The sequence below is a fragment of the Cryptotermes secundus genome, unplaced genomic scaffold (genome assembly GCF_002891405.2).
Source record: "Cryptotermes secundus unplaced genomic scaffold, Csec_1.0 scaffold1031, whole genome shotgun sequence".
NCBI lineage: Eukaryota > Metazoa > Arthropoda > Insecta > Blattodea > Kalotermitidae > Cryptotermes > Cryptotermes secundus.
This window is the reverse complement of record NW_019718628.1, coordinates 76,598-94,293: the sequence shown is the minus strand read 5'-3', so window position 1 is coordinate 94,293 and position 17,696 is coordinate 76,598. Positions and strand designations below refer to the sequence as shown.

Below are 17,696 nucleotides of genomic sequence, written 5' to 3'. Positions count from 1 at the left end.
TTCTCTTGCGACTCTCCAGTCAAGCAGGCGAACGCACTGCCAGTGTTCATCTGGAATGATAGAAGCTTTACAGATATGAGGAGCCGGATAGCCCAGTCAGTATATCGACGGGCCGGGGTTCAATTCCCGGCACAGCTGAGAGATTTTTCGCTGGTACGAAATGTCAATGCTGGCTGTAGGGCCCACCAAGCCTTTTGTCCAATGGGTACCTGGGATAAAGCGGCCGGGGCTTGAAGCTAAACACCTCCAAATAGTGCCGAGGTCAAGAATGGTGCAGCTCTATCTGCGCTCGTCCACATGTTTTCATTACAGTCTCCTTAATTAATTCAACTCAGGGACAACGTTACCTTTTACCTTTATTCATACTGTTATGAACTTAGATTTGACCTCAGTGACCAGTGTGCTGTAATGTACAGTATTGCGAGAGTCGGATGTGATCCCACCGAGGTTCTCTGCAGAACGAAAATAATTTGTTTGCTTTTTTCTTTAGCACTTGACAGAATCGAAGATGAAAAAACGGGCCTTTGGTTGTTAGGCTAGTAACATACGTAAATAAATACAGTGGAAACTCGCTTAACGAGCATAATTCGTTCAAGAATCTTACTCGTAATGCGAAACACTCGTTAAGCGAAACAATTTTTCCCATATAAATTAATGTAAAATACGATAATGCGTTCCATGCCGAAAAAATACTAAAAAATTTTATGTATAACGTTTATTCAGAGAAAATATATGCGTTGTTAAGGAGCGTGAATCATCTTCATCTTTTCTTCTATGCGGAATGAACCAACCTGGAATGCGAATTCCATTTGCAGAAAAAAAATCGAAACAATTAGTTTATTATTTATGATACATATCAATTTTTTTTTTACTAGAAAGCTGTCTAGAGACATTTGTTTTTGCCGACGCTTCAAAATTTGGTGAAGATGCGACACAGCATTATCATTAAATAAATTTGTAGCCCGCATGGCCACTGCCTTATTAGGGTGATGCTTCTCAATGTACGATGCAAGAGTTTCCGATGCTTTCAGCATTTCTCTTATTGCGCCAGAAGATTGTTGCTTTGCTGTTACTTCCTCCTCCTCCTCTGACAAACTCTCCTCCACAACTTCTTGCTGTGAAACACAATGCAACTCCAAATCGTGCAAATCGTTGATGTAGACCGATTGTATGTGCGTGCTAGATCAGCCACGCTCACACCTCGTTCTCGCTTTTCAATGATTTTACGTTTCATTTCTACGGTTATTTTTATTCTCTTATGGCCGTCTTTTTACGGCATTTACTTCGGGGACATTTTTGCAAGGGTTATTAAACTTTGCACAAGAAAATCACAAAAATGTGTGATCACAAGCGACACCAAGATGCTAGCAGAACGAGTGCTAAACACAGACTGATGTAGCAAGCGCACAATCCGGGACTTCCCCTCTCGTCACTCGTTATGCGAAACGTCGCTCGTTAAGCGAGTTATTTTTCAATTTGTTTTGCTCGTTATGAGAGGTGCTCGTTAAGCACGGTTCCGCTGTAGTCTATAAGTTGAATGTAAAATATTACTTAACGAGGGACTCAGTAATTTATACGTCTCCTATCATACAGAGAGATTTCTAAACAGCCCGACTTGACAGGAAGGGCGTCCGACTCTTGTGCTTGAGTGATGTAGGCCTATTAGGACAGTCAGATGAACGAGTTTACGACGGAACAAGTTATTCCGATGGGAGAAACAAGAATGCATACAGAAATGTGATGGCTCTTAGGAAGCAGCTCCATACAAGGCCGAGAAAAACGTTGAAGGATAATATTAATCTGGTCTTATGTGGGGGGGATTGTGAGAGGATGGCCTGATTTTAGCGGCGTTGAACCTCTATGTGTATGTAATACTAGACATTTAGTAAATAAACTGGAAAAATTAATACATGAAAGGTATTCTTGTCACCTGGAAAAGAGGGGCGTGAATCGAACTGCCATACAGGGCTTTTCTTATTGTTAGTGGGGTGGGACTAAGTCCCTTGTACTGCGGCCACTTCTGGCCCATTGTACCAGCCCCAGATGATAGGTGAGGGTGATTGTGGAGCAATTAGTGGAATGAAGATTGGCAGGGGAAATCGAAGTACTCGGAGAAAACCTGCCCCAGCGCCATTTTATCCGCCACAAATCCCACTTGACCAGACCCGGAATGGAACCCGGGCCGCCGCGGTTGAAAGGCAGCGACAAACCGCTTGAGCTATAGCGCGGCCTATATAGGGCTTAGGAAAACTTGAGCTGTATGGACCTTTGTCTTTGAGAGCGACTGAAACTAACATAATTTGTAATCCAGCTACTCTATGATTTTAGGTCAATTTTCACCCAAGTAGTCACATTAAAAATGAAGCAAGTAAACACGTCATGCATCACCACTAAATACGGAAGCAATTTTCATCACGTAAAGGTTGTGATGCGTTATTATGCTAACTTATTGTAGATTCATGAGTCTAGATTGACCCGCAGGTTAAATAATTTCCGTACGGCAGTTCTGGGACGGATGGATCGCTATATGGTGCCGTAGGCTGGTCATCAGTGAGAAATTGACTTCGGCCATAGTTACTGCGACCTATCTAACGGAAAGATAAATTACAGACTCAGTGATACCAGATGTAAGTATCGGTTACACTGTGTCAACACTCCCACAACCCCTAAACGTTACCATATCGCTGGCGATTTGATTTTGTCCGCCCAGAACACCGACACAGAATTAGTTCTAAGATTAATTCATTCGTTCATCAGTGGCACAACAGCCCTTTGTTTGGGCCCTGGCCTCTTCTTCGGTTTCGTAATCTTTTTTTTACATAGGCGGTAGGACTCTTTGAACAAGTAATCAGCCCGTCGCAAGGCCGCTACCTACGCACAGGACAACACCAACACAGAATAAACTCATACACAGACATCCATGCCTTTAGTAGGATTCGAACCCACGATTCCAGCGTTCAAGCGAGCGAAGACAGTTTATGCCTTATACCGCGCAGCCACCGTGAGAGGCATTATTTCTAAGATGCAGACGTAAAATTTCGGAAAGTCGTCACTTTAGTGTGGCATAATATGAGGCAGTTCATAACACATTTATTTTTGGCTTCCCACTTTATTGCCTCCTTACGGGTTGGGGGTTGGAGGTTGTGTAGGATTATTCTCGTTCCATGACCTGTATTGACCAAAGAGTAAACCCATAGCCAAAAACCAAAATATTTTAATGCAGGGAGATTAATTTAGTTACGTCATAAACATTAATTTCTACGCTGTTAAGACATCTGTCTTGTTTCTTCACAGGTGCCCTGCTCAGGCGTAGCTCGCTAGACCCCGACAGACGGCGCCTGTCCTTAGGAACGACAACGACGCATCACCGCGCGTCCGACGTCAGTTTGGACCCACATCATGCCGCCATCTTGTTCAGGGATTCTCGAGGGGTGAGTACCACACTGTTCCAGTACATTACTGAACACAAGGTTGCTCAACTGCACCTCGAGCTGTCGGACATACCGAGGTCACGCATATAGTCGTGAACTTTGAAGGTTTAAGCTGAACTACGTGTTCTAATTTGTGTACGTGGAGATGGTATCTCCGTCTCTCCTGAGAGTGTCGGTCGGTCGGTCGGACTCTCCAGCATATTCATTCTTGGCGCCAGGTCTCGTCAAGATCTATGGCTACAGTTTTTGTTCTGTCCTACACAGGTTCGTGTTTAGAAATGGGGCCTCTTCATCGAGAAGTGCAGGAGGCGGCCGGTGTTCCTGTGTAGGCGCTGCGTTGTAACTGAGTATTGTCTCTCTGGTCCTCGCCAGCACAGTCATTCTTGATTTCTAGTCCCTCGGGACTCATGAAAATTTACTGTGTCAGATTTCCTGTATTTATATCCTGCACTGACAGGGTAAGAAAAAAAAAAAAAAGTAAAGCTATGCTGTAACAGGCCGTGAAGGCCCATAGGGTTGTGAGACGTTGAGTCTCCCACATTTTCTAGACAATCGGCTCAAAGATGGCGGTAAGGTTGTCAGCCTTACGCGCCCTCCGCGCTTTACTCCCTAAGAAAATTATGTAATCAATTCCTGGTACTCATTTCTGATAGAGGTTGAGTCGACCCCAGGGCCATAGTGCGGCTGGAAGGGTTAGGTCAATTGAAGAAAATTCAAAGATCTCATCGGGACTTGAACCCGCGACCTTCCGGCTTGTAGCATAGTGTCTCGACCAACTACGCTACCGCGACAGGGTGGCCCAGTTGTACACGGTGTCCAGGCTCTCTTCGTCGCAGTGTTTTATATTCCAGAGCATGCCTTGATATTATGTTTGTCCTGATTCGGTGCAGTCGGTCTAATGACTAGGCGATAAGGGGGGCACCGGGGTTCGGATTCCAGCAAGAGCATGAGATTTCTCTCTTCAGGGGCTGACCCAGCCTCCCTTTCAGTGAGTACCAGCGTGCGTGGAACTATACTTCTACCCACCACCTTCACGAAGTGATGTTTAATTAAGCATAGCGACAGCTCTACCAACTTTACCTCCACTTTGTATATATTTTAACCAGTTCTTTCGGCAGAATCCAGTTCCACTGAGGGTGTTTGAAACATCTACTATTTTATATTTTCTGCGTTTCGTTTATGTAGTCTCGTACGCATTACATGGTGAATAGTATGTAAATTTAATTTTTGCTGATTTGAATTTTTCCGGTTTTCTTTTCTGATTTTCCAGGTGCCAGTAACATGGTTCAGAATCGTTTTCGCTGTAATATTACGTATGTAGATCCAGTGTCGGTCCGCTATGAACGTCACGGAACTTTCGGATCCGTGAAAGATTAAACCGGTTTTCGTCAAATCACTGTAGTTAAGCAACAATGGGCGTGGTTAATGCGTGGATGGGTGACCGCTTGGGAACAACACGTCCTTTTGCCGATGACGATGGCCGTGCGGTCTAAGGGGGCCCATACACGTACGAGTCTGGCTCGCGAGTCCGACTCGGTTCGGGTTCCAATGAGCCAAACTCGTCCGTGTGTGGGTCGCCACGCTCATACGTGTGTTGTGAAATTAATCCGAGTCTGGCTCCTCGCCGAGCCAGACTCGTACGTGTTTGGGCCGCCTAAGGCAGTGATGTCTGTGTGTACTTATTCTGTGTTTGTGTTCTGTGTGTAGGTAGCGGGCTTGCGACGGGCTGATCCCCCGTCTAAGGAGCCCCACTGACTGTGTGTAGGATTAAGAAACTGAAATGCGGCCAAGGTCCAACAAAAGGACTAGAGATACGTAGAATATGAGCAGTTGGAACTGACAGCGTTGCGTAAAATTGCTACAGAGCTCCATGGCATTGTATGATCTTGCCTGCATTGTTTATGGGCGCTTGACGTTATGGAGGAAGCCGTGCCGACCCACTTCTCTACACATACAACTGGTTCTGCTGGCAGTAAAATATGAGTTCGTGAGAACACAAGAGGTTCTGAAAGCAATAAACGTTAGTTCAGTCTGTGTTTTGCTTACAGAGTTGATGAGTGAATAGAAATATGTGGACCGCGGACCCCAGTCACTTTTTTTTCGGAAAGGTACAGTGTAATGAAAGCCGTATGAACCAGGTGGGATGCAGTGTATCTGCTTTACTAACCTAAACTTTTCGCCAAAACGATACATCATTTAAATTTATGGGCAAGAAGATTATCATGAAATATAACTTCTCTGTGATACGTGTTACATCTCGTTATGTGTAAAACTGTGCGTAGGACTCCATGTTAACTAGTGGACCACATTTACAAGAAAGAAATTGTAGAGTTATCCCTGCTCCTAAGTAACGCGCTGTGAAGGCATGTGTGGGACATTTTTAACCTTGATACAGATGAAGATGGATGGTGAGCTTCACGCTACGGCCTCTCTCGATGCTCTCTGTACCAGTTGGGCAGTAGGATGGGTGGAACATATAGCAGGTCTAAATGTGGTGACGAAGAGAAACGTGTGTCTGCTGGGTAACAGGTCCAGGCCATATCCACGCTACTGACTCATTTATCCCAGCTCTTCAACATAAATCCAAACCAGACTGGATGAATATATGGCCGCCGAAGTTATACCCCATGGAAGTTTGTCCAGAGAGAATTTTGTTTTCGATCTAATAACGAATTTTCATGAACTGTATTATGTACGATTTATGGTGGGAGATATTTACTTGTAAAGGTTTGGAGTGAAACTTTGTCAGTGTTAAAATGTACGAGTATAACGAGAGCCCGAACCTTTGAGACTGTTGTTGCTATAGAAGTAGGAACCTACAAGAAAATGCTTAGGGTTGACGTAAACGTATCTCAAGTTGCAAATGAAGCTCACAGTATTAATGTGTTGAATAAGGACCAGTGAAGTAATCAAGTAGATCTATAACTTTATGTGCAGTAAGTAAAAAGAACCCGGTCACGGTAGCCGAGCGGTCTAAGTCATGTACTCTCTCCGTTCCCTCGGAAGCCGGGATTGTGGGTTCGAATCCCACACAAGGTATGGATGGTTTGTATATATATGTGTTTATTCTGTTGGGGGAGATGAGGAATGCATATTGGACATTGGTGGGAAAGCCAGAAGGAAGGACTCTACTGGAAAATCCAAGGCTCAGGTGGGTGGACAATATTAAAATGGATCTTAGAGAGAGAGAGAGAGAGGATGGATGGATGGATTGGATTGATCTGGCTCAAGATATGGACCAGTGGAGGGCTCTTGTGAACACGGTAATGAAGCTTCGGGTTCCATAAAATGCTGGGAAATTCTAGAGTAGCTGCAGAATTGGCGGCTCCTCAAGAAGGGCTCAGCTCCATGTGTTTATTCTGTGTTGTGTTGTCCTTACGACGAGCTGATCCAAGGAGTCCAACCGTCTGTAAAATGACCATGAAACTGAGAAATCAGCCCTGTGCCCCAAAGTGGGAGCGAGAGGAGAGAGATAAAAAGTAACAAAAAGCAAGCTGTATTAAACGGAGGGTTGCACGATTTGTCTCTGCTTTGTCACTAAAATTATGCTCCCTTAGTTGACACATAATTGATGTTGTCAGGAACGTGAGTGAAGAAGAGCAGCGTTGGAGCGTTCTGTGACAGGCACACCATGTCATTTCACAGTTTAACTGTGTAAAGTGCGCACCTCATATACTCTGAATGCATACAGTTACGTTTTATGCGCATTCCACCTTCCATGTCAAAAATAAATATTCGCTGATTTATTATTTTCTGGCTAGCTAGAGAATGCGGCTGGATAGCCAGCTGTAGCATTGCGGCTGGTAACGTATGTCTGGTCGTTCCATGTGAAGTTATCCAGATACGTCGCTCGACCATTTAAAAAAATGTATTTTGTACATTATTTCTACATATTTTCACACTTCAAAAATACTGAAAAAAATTTTAATCCACTCGGTTCTCCCGGTACATCCGTTTTTATAATGCGAAAAACGCGTTTTCAGCTGAAATGGAGGTTTGCTTTAGCTTCTGTATCTCGATAACTATTAAAGCTAGTTAGTCCAATAAAAAACAGTTTGTTTCTCATGATATGGACTACAAATCATATTATTACAAGTTTTTACTCAACTCACTTCCTCTAGGTCTAATTAAGCTTGAAACTTACCTATCGATTTTGGGAAAAAAGCTGTTTTTGACCTTCAAAAACCAATGGGAGGGGGAAAGTATCAGATCTGTGGTTTATGTCCTTTGTTGTTGTCTACATGGGGAATATAATCACATAGCTTTGCACCCCGTACCTATTTTCCAAAAATTTTCAGGAACTTCCAAACTTTGCTCTGAGCCCAAAATCCGCCATTTTTAACATTTCATATCTCCAGTGGGGAAACTCCGAAAATTTTGAAATTCATAGCGAATGATGCTCTATTCTAGAGTAACTTGGAGTTAAAATTACAACTTTGATATTCAACCGAGAGCGAAGTGTGGGCACTTTGAATTTTACCAAAAAAAATCAAGTACATCAATAGTTGGCTTGCCTGCATTCAGTGGTATTAGTGGTTCCTTATTCGGTATAAAAAACGAGAGATTTAAGTTTTGTCATTCCGAGCAGTAAGTACAGGCCTGAAAATGATTAAGATAGAGCATTATTTGCTATGAATTTCAGAATTTTCTGAGCTTCTCAACTTAAGATATGAGATGTTAAAAATGCCCGATTTGGGGTACAGAGCAAAGTTTGGAAGCTTCTGGAATATTTTGGAAAATAGATACGGGGTTCAAAACTACGAGAGTATATTACCCATGCAGGTAACAACAAAGGGTAGACATCACAGATCTGATACTTCCCCCTCCCAGTGGCTTTTGAAGGTAAAAAACAGTTTTTTTTCCCAAAATCGATAGGTCAGTTTCAAGCTTAATTAGACCTAGAGGAAGTGGGTTGAGTGAAACCTTGTCATAACATGATTTGTAGTCCGTATCATGAGGAATAAATTGGTTTATATTGGAGTCTCTACTTTCAATAGTTATCGAGATACAGAAGATAACGCAAACCTCCATTTCAGCCGAAAACTCGTTTTTTCGCATTATAAAAACATCGCAATTAGTTGAATATCAAAGTTGTAATTTAACTCCAAGTTACTTTAGAATAGAACATTGTTTGCTATGAATTTAAAAACTTTCGGAGCTTCCCCACCTGAGATATGAGATGTTAAAAATGGCCTATTTTGGGCCCAGAGCAAAGTTTGGAAGCTCCTGAAAAATTTTGGATAAAAGGTACGGGGTTCAAAACCACGTGATTATATTCCCCATGTAGGCAAAAACAAAGGGTAGAATCCACAGATGTGATACTTTCCCCCTCCCATTGGTTTTTGAAGGTCAAAAATAGCTTTTTTCCCAAAATCGATAGGTAAGTTTCAAGCTTAATTAGACCTAGAGGAAGTGAGTTGAGTAAAAACTTGTAATAACATGATTTGTAGTCCATATCAGGAGGAACAAATTGGTTTTTCATTGGAGTCTCTAGCTTCAATGTTTATCGAGATATAGAAGATAACGCAAATCTCCATTTGAGCCGAAAACGCGTTTTTTCGCATTATAAAAACGGCTGTACCGGAAGAACCGAGCGGATTAATTTTTTTTTAATATTTTTGAAAATATGTAGAAATAAGTGTACAAAATACATTTTTTAAATGGTCGAGCGAACTACCTTGATGCTTTCACATGGAATGACCCTGGGGCAAGTGTCACAATTGGCTCCCCAGCCTGACTCACAATTCATATAGGTACGCACTAAATCTTAATACTGTTAATATATGATAATTTATCACAATTACCACGTAAATCTCACGAAAGATAAAATTGTGACGTTTGATATATATAGTCTTGTTGTAAATTAACGTTTGGTGGATGTTCTTGTCAAAAGCCTTGTGAATGAGAATACATCTGGGTAAAGTGTTAATCAGTACTCTGGATTTGATGATGATCAACACAAATACTGAATGTGCACTTTTTTCATTTTGTCACTACAGCCCCAGTTTGGGCCTTGGCCCCATGAAACTCCCCGTTTTCCTTCTGTTTACTAGATTTTAGACATTCGGTAGGACTCGTTGGGCGGGTGATCAGCTCGTCGCAAGGCCTCTACCTGTACGCAAACACAGAATTAAACACAAACACTAAACATCCATGCCCTGAGTGGGATTCGAACCCACGATCCCGGCTTCCGAACAAACGAAGACAGTGCATGCCTTAGACCGCTCGGATATCGTGCCTGGCAATGGATTGTGTAATTATCGTACAAATTAGGAACTGCTGCACTCGGACTATTCGAGCACTGGGATGACAGGTTCAGCTTTTGCGCAGGGGCATGGATGTACTAATACATTTTTCTGCGTTATCGTGCTTAGATATAGAAGGACCTTGCCGTGGTCTAATCCGCCGTCCAAGAAGTCCTGCCAAACGTCTAAGGGATTAACAGTTCCAGAAATATTTCCGAACACTCACAGGCCGGAGAGCCCGAACCGAGAGAGATGAACAAGATCGTCTTGTTTTGTATTTAAAAACGACGTTTTGGAGACTGAATTCAGTCTCTGTCCTTAATTAAACTACCCAGTTGGGCACAATCGATAGAGCTAGTCCCTGTCTCCGGACCGGAAGAAGATGGAGATGATTATGATGAAATTGTGAAGTGTGTATCTGTTGATGTATTTATAAAGTCACTTGCTTCTAACTCCATGCAGCGACCGTAGAACGCTTACTCAGCTGAAGTAACAAATACTGGGTGGTAACCATGTTCATAATATGTACTTTTCGTCAGGTATTGTTAAGATTATTAAACATGGAAGAACGCCCAGGGCTTCTGTCACTAGCTACGAATGTTAGAAATTACTCCATGGAAGGAATTCAACATACGAGTATATCCATGGCGCTTGTTACATGCCACTGTCCTGCATTGCGCAACAGTTTACCACAAGGAATACATTTTACTGTGTGCAGACAATGAGGATCAGATTGGCCGTGACCCTAAGCGAAGTACTGAACATGGTTTGTCAGTCACACAGTTCGTTGAAGCTTCGTCAGTGATTTTATAACCGCGCCGACTGTATGTAAATTTATTTCCTAATCGATGATTGGATGGCCTCTGTGGTCTGTCGGTCAGAGTTCCTGGGTACAGATCCAGAACTCCGGGTTCAGTTTTAGACGCTACCAGATTTTCTGAGAAGTAGTGGTTCAGGAACGGGGCCCACTCAGCCCCGTGAGGATAACTGAGGAGCAGTTTCAAGGAAATAGCGGCTCCAGTCTAGAAAACCGAAATTAACGGCCGTCGGGATCCGCTGCGCTGACCGCGCGACACCCTCTATCCACTAAAAGTTGGCACTAACTTCGCAGACAAGCGGCGTTCGCTCGGTCGGTATAGTTCGCTTGCTGACTAAAACCACGGAGTTTAATCAATGATTGTTGTGAAGTTCATGTCCTGCTTATTTGTGGGTGCAGCCGTAACGCCTACACAAGAACAATTTCAGAATATTCTTGTATCCCTAAAGACTCTTAGCGATTTCCTAAAATAAAATCGAAAAACTTGATGTTGGTTGCAGACGTATCGCACACTATCTTGTGTGCTCACATGATAATCAAGTGAGCACGAATATGAGATGCGAATCCTTGATTTGGTTATTTTATGCTAAGCATAACATTTTGCATAATCATTCATAAGAACGTTTCAGCGTACAGGCTGTCCTGTATACTTATGTAAGGACATTATGTAGTATGTAATGGTGAAGGGTAAATGTATTTCAGTTCTTCACAATATAAGCGGCACGGAACTGAAACGGTGTAGGTTAATGCAATAAACACATTTCAGTCGATCACAGAACGCGAGTTAGTTCTTCGTTACCAAAATACACGGTAAAGCCTGACACGTTTACTTACCACTGAAAATGTTACTTTCAGCGATTGTCTTTAATGCTGCTTACTGGCGTTTGCTTAACTCTTGCGCTCTATTAAACTGAATTAATTATTCGTTGAAGAAAGCAGTCTTCTGGGATTTGGCACCGTGTATATGTGGTGTACCGGTTCTCACGGTCTCTTTGCTTGCAGATTTCTTATATATTTTTCTTCTACCCTGAAGATGGAGGCGATACGTTCCTCCGAAACGTCGGTTAACACCACATATACACGGTGCCAAATCCCAGAAGACTGCTTTCTTCATAGTCACCGCCGTGAAAGCCTCAAATAATTATTCGTTGCTTATACACGATCGGAATATTCGCGTTATTAGTTTCTGCAGTTAATAGTTTCTGAATAGATTTCGTCATTACATAATTTTCTCCACTTGTTTTTCAGTGTAAGAGCCACACAATATGCATATTCGGTCTGTTCAGCAGTAAACACGAGCCGGTGAAGCGACAGGAAATTTGATGTCCTTACAGCCTTGGCGAGGAGGATTGAGGTCATGGTTTTCTGGGACGAGTAGTTCGGCAGAGAGGTACCACATTTCCAGTGGAACGGGCTCACTCAATCTTATTAGCTCTCTACAAAACTTCACGGTGTCATGTTCTAGAACCCCCAATTTAAGTGAAGTTATAGTTTTGATTTAACGTTCAATGTTATAATAATGAAGACGGGAGACAGAATGTAATGCTGAACATGAGAGCCCTTGGGTTGGTTTATTGAGTGGGTTTTTAACAATGCTGTGTCTTTCCCTTAGGTGAAGAGGTGCTCAATACAATGTTTTTTTTGTGTGACTGGCTGACGTGCTTTATACAATGTGTTTTTTTTTGTGGGACTGGTTGACGTTAAATTCACGGCTGCAGGTTCTTTGTTCAAAGAGTTGCAGAGCTGGCGGTTCTTAAAATACTGTACAAGCGCACCCTGGGCCCACTGCTACTGGCAGATGTTATCACGCCCACGGAGCGATTCTGAGCACGTAAACACGCGACACAGCCACTTCCGCTGTTTATCGAATATGTAATAGGGACCCAGTGGAAAGCTGCAAATAGTAATGCTTTGGTTTGCGAACTGAAATCTGGTTCCATTGCTGTAATGAACAGTGATCAGCTGAACTGTCTCGACCAGACATAAACACAGGAAGCAAAATGGGAGGGATCAGCTTAATAAAGCCTGGTTTGTAATGGGTTTGAAATCGTAACCGCAAATTTTCGCGTCATTTATAAATTTATAAACACGTTCTTGGTTTACCATTCAATCAGTATTCACGTCTTAACGATTCATCCGTTATTTTAATTGAATAAAAAATTTTGCACTGATTTACTCTATGCTTTATTTTAAGCAAAGTTAGTCAGTTGAAGCAACGAGTTCAGTCGTGGAGCATTAGCCAGAGGGCAACGAAGTGAGCACAGAAGCTGAGGAATCTCCATTGTTAACATCCGTTACCAGGAAACGACTATTGAAAGCAGACTGAGAAGACTTACGAGTGTTCTGTAGTGATTTGTCTGTATTACAGTATTTTGGAACAGCCGTGTAAAACCACCGATCTTGTCCATGGTTTTAGATTTGCGGGACTCTGTAGGTTCTTACCCCTAGGGCCCGGGAGCAAGTTTCAGACCATACTTGATAGGGACCGTGCAGAAAAATATTTTACGTTCCAGGCACTCTCTTATTGTTCATGTGGAAAAGTCTGTAATCACCCTTAGCGATCAGCGTGTTTCCATTGTGTAAGTAAGGCGGCGCGAAACAGACTGTGAAGTCTTGCAGCCCCACTGTCAGCGCTGACCTTTGTGAACTCCATAATACAAACGGAATTATGCACTTTGACTTTGCTTTGCCTGTTATTTATCGCCTGACAGGTTTATGTCGCTACACATTCGCCTTGCTATTAGAATCAGCGAGTCCATGACGTAAAAGGCGACGAAAGAGTAGGTGTCTACCCACAAGCAGAGGCAGTTGGTTTGCATAGTATCATACACGAAATAAATGCAATTTTCTTTCGAGAAAAGTGGCAGCTGTTAGCGCGGAGCCAATCCTACTGAGGATGTTTACTGATGGAAGTATGTGGGAACAGCACTATCTGTAGAAATGTTGTGACCCTGAGTCACTGGTGACTCACTGCATAGTGTCTGATGATGACTCTGGCAGTCGCATTTTTCGTATTGCAGTACTTAATACTCTGCAGACATATAATTTGGAGGCATATAAACGTACATCGTATGATAGGAGATGAGGTAAGTCACATACAGAGATGGAAAGACCAGTTAACTTGGAGTCGGAACATTCTGATAAGACTAATCCTTGTAGCTTATGCTAACAAACTTATTAATTATAATTAATAAGTTAATAATTATTATTATTATGGCTCCGCAGCCCTTTGCTGGGCCTTATCCGCTTTTTCAGTTTCTTTATCCTGTACACCGTCGGTATGTCTCCTCCGACGAGTGATCAGTCCGTCGCGAGGCCTCTACTTACACGCAGAAATACAGAATAAATACAGACATCCATGCCTTCAGTGGGATTCAGACCCACGATTCCAGCGTTCGAGCGAGCGAAGACAGATGCCGTAGACTGCGCGGCAACCGTGACCGCCAAACATACTTTTTATGTGAACATTAATCCAGCTGTTTAGTATTTGCTTACGTAATTTCACTGAGTGGGTTAAGCATCAGGTAACTTATCTGGTGGCTGGTATTCGTGAGGGCCCTGTTTCATCTGAACCGTATTTCTGGTTGTTCTGTCTGAGGTTTATTGCACATCTTCTCAGTCCGTCCGGGTGAATTACAGGATCGTACCTTTAAATTGGCCAGTCGACTCAGTCTCTAACAGAATTGAGTATCAGGAATCTTCCTTGGGGGTAAAGGGCGGCCTGCGCTTAAGGCCTGGCGCACACATGCAGTTTTCAGTTGGCCGATAGATGTACACGATCGTGGAGGCCCAACGACTGTTGAGGGACGTGCGCACACATATAATGTCGAGTTGTCCACACCTACGCCAATGAGCACTCGGTCAGTCGCAGCGTGGATGTGTACGGTACAGCAGCAATGTGTGCATTGTTGTTAAGATTCAAGAAAAAGGGAAGCGGGAATATTGGGTTCACCCCATTTGTAGCGAACATCTGTTAAAAGGAAAATTTTACACATTGTAGCATGAACTGAGACAATACCCATCAAAATTTTTCAATTATTGCAGAATGAGTGTTGACAGTTTTGATGAATTGTTGCTTCTTCTGAAACCTCATACTTGTACAAGAATACAAGATGGAGACTGGAGTTTAATATTTCTAGAATTATTATTGCAAACACAGAAAAAGTAAGAAGGTAAAGTAAAGGTATTCCTGCAGCAGGCTGTGGAGACACATAGAATTGTGAGATGTTGAGCTTCCCACATTTTCTCTAGACAACCTGCTCATAGATGGCGGTAAGGTTTCAGCCCTACGCGCCGGCCGCCCTTTACCGCCAAGAGCATTCCAAGAATATTCCTGGTACTCATTTCTGTTAGAAGCTGAGTAAACCCCAGGGCCATAGTGAGGCTGGAAGGATTTGGTAAATTGAAAAAAATCCAATGACCTCATCGGGATTCGATCCCGCCACCTTCCATCTTGTAGCACAGTGCCTCAACCAACTACGCTACCGCATGCCCCATTGCAAACACAAAGCACACAAAAATAGTATTTTTCTCTTACATAACATTAAGGGTATGATCACTTTTTAGGTAAGTTATTAGACTCATTACACTTCAGTAAGAATTGTCAACGAAATAAAAATTGCTCATGCTAAAACTACTGTATATGCAGACCATTCCAGTTTTCAATCAAGCCGGTACACACCTCTTCCCACAACTTTTTCTTATGATTAGTATCAGAATGTTCTTTACGAAATTTAAAATAAAGAGCTGGCCGCTTCTCCACTTCTACTACAAGTTTTCCATACGTTCACATTACTTTCTCTTATAGACTACGTATGTGTTTTTTCTCCTCTTGTGCTCCCACTTTGGAGCATAGGGCTGATTTCTCAGTTTCATGATCATTTTACAGACAGTAGGACTCTCTGGACGGGTCATCAGCTAGTTGCAAGGTCTCTACCTAAACATAGGACAACACAAACACAGAAAATCGCACACACACACATATCAAACATCCATGTCTTGTGTGGGATTCGAACCCACGATCCCACGGCTTCCGAGCGAGCGAAGACAGTACATGCCTTGGACCGCTCGGATACCGTGACCGGACGGACGAAAAAATTCAGGGAACAAGTCCTCCGGGAGGGACTTTAAGCCGTGTCCCGTGTCGTAGATTTACGGCACGTAAAAGAACCTCATGTCTCTAGGAGACCTCTGAGCTAAATTCGGTAATAATTTCCCGCACAAGTAGTTTCCAGTGCCTCTGGTAGATGGGGAAGCATCAAGGGGGCTGATAGCACGCACCGTTACCGGTGGGGTATGGCGACAGTAGAAATTGAAAGGGGGACGCACAATGGACCAACAACTGGTCTAAGTGCATGGGGAAACCCACCCCCTCTAATAATACTAATACTAATAAATACTTACTCATGGAGCTGAGCCCTTTTGGAGGAGCCGTCAATTCTGCAGCTACTTAAGAATTCCCCCGCATTTTATGGAACCCGGAGGTTCATTACCGTGTTCACAAGAGCCCACCACTGGTCCCTATCCTGAGCCAGATCTATCCAATCCAATCTCTCTAAGATCCATTCTAATATTGTCCACCCACCTACGCCTTAGTCTTCCCTGTGGTCTCTTTCCATCTGGCTTTCCCACCAATATCCTATACGAATTCCTCGTCTCCCCCATTCGTGCTACATGACCTGCCTACCTCATCCTCCTCGACTTGATCATTCTAATTATACTTGCAGAAGCGTACAAGTTATGAAGCTCCTCATTATGCAGTTTTCTCCAACCTCCTGTCATTTCATCTCTCTCCGGTCCAAATATTCTCGTCAACACCCTGTTTTCAAACACCCTCAGTCTGTGTTCCTCCCTTAATGTCAGAGACCAAGTTTCACACCCATACAGAACTACAGGCAAAATTATAGTTTTGTTTATTCTGATTTTTATGTTTTTGGACAAGAGACGAGAAGACAAAGTTCTGGACCGAATGGTAGCAAGCATTACCCAAGTTAATCTCCTCTTAATTTCCTCCTGAATCAGGTTTCAATCTGTTATCGTTGTTCCCAAATATCTGAACTGTGCCACATTTTCAAAACATCTGTTTCCTATCTTTATGTCATGATTTTGCCCTGCATTTTGGTTGCGAGACAGTAACATATACCTAGTTTTCTCTGTGTTTACTTCTAGACCAACCTCTTTACTTGCGTCAATTAAAGTTTGTGTTTTTCTTTATGGTATCTACATTATCACCCAGTAGATTCATATCATCGGCCTAGGCCAGCAGCTGACGTGTCCCGTTTAATTTCAGTCCCACCTGGTTTCCCTGCACCTTCCTAATTGCATATTCTAAGGCAAAGTTGAAAAGGAATGGCGATAAATCATGTCCTTGTTATAGACCATTCTGGATAGAAAATTTATCAGACAAATGTTTACCTACACGGACTTTACTATACGTGTAAAAATCATTGTACGGAATCAAAACGAAACAGAAAAGTAACAGCTTTCGTACAGTGACATGCTGTTTGTGGTAGGCATTATGTTGCTCTATGTGTTTGTGTGTGTGTGTGTAGGGAACGTAGAATTGCATTTTGCACTGACGCACACAAATGCACAAAGCCTGCACCTCCCGCAGCTTATAAGCTCCGCTTGTATCTTTGAAAATTTTGTGCACGAGATGAGACAAGTTTGGTTATGCTTATTCACGTAACAGATGTCAGACGAGATGCCACCCACTCAAGGCGCACTTCCCACGGACACCCGTACTGAATGTTGACCCACCTGTCTCTTACTCTGTGCGCGTCATCAACGAATAATAACGTACATCTATACGTCGTCATTGGAAAGTCTCTGTATTCTATTTTTAGCATACGATGGGAAGCTAAGTGGCCACTAATTAAATGTAGTTTTTTTTTCTTTTAGTTTCTTAGGGTAACATACAAACTTTAATTGACGCAAGTAAAGAGGTTGGTCTAGAAGTAAACACAGAGAAAACTAAGTATATGTTACTGTCCGGCAACCAAAATGCAGGGCAAAATCATGACATAAAGATAGGAAACAGATGTTTTGAAAATGTGGCACAGTTGAGATATTTGGGAACAACGATAACAGATTGAAACCTGATTCAGGAAGAAATTAAGAGGCGATTGAACTCGAGTAATGCTTGCTGCCATTCAGTCCAGAACCTTTTGTCTTCTCATATGTTGTCCAAAAACATAAAAATTA

At 42.7% G+C, this 17,696-nt stretch overlaps 1 protein-coding gene across 7 annotated transcripts in view; it reads left to right on the top strand.

The window, feature by feature from the left end:
* Positions 1-17,696, top strand: part of LOC111862597 (5'-AMP-activated protein kinase subunit gamma-2) — a 469,740-nt gene that overhangs the window by 392,772 nt on the left and 59,272 nt on the right. For all 7 annotated transcript variants that reach the window (XM_023848122.2, XM_023848113.2, XM_023848135.2 and 4 more), the window contains one exon: positions 3,295-3,431. In XM_023848122.2, coding sequence (XP_023703890.1) covers positions 3,295-3,431 — 137 coding nt within the window. The remainder of the gene's footprint in view (positions 1-3,294; positions 3,432-17,696) is intronic.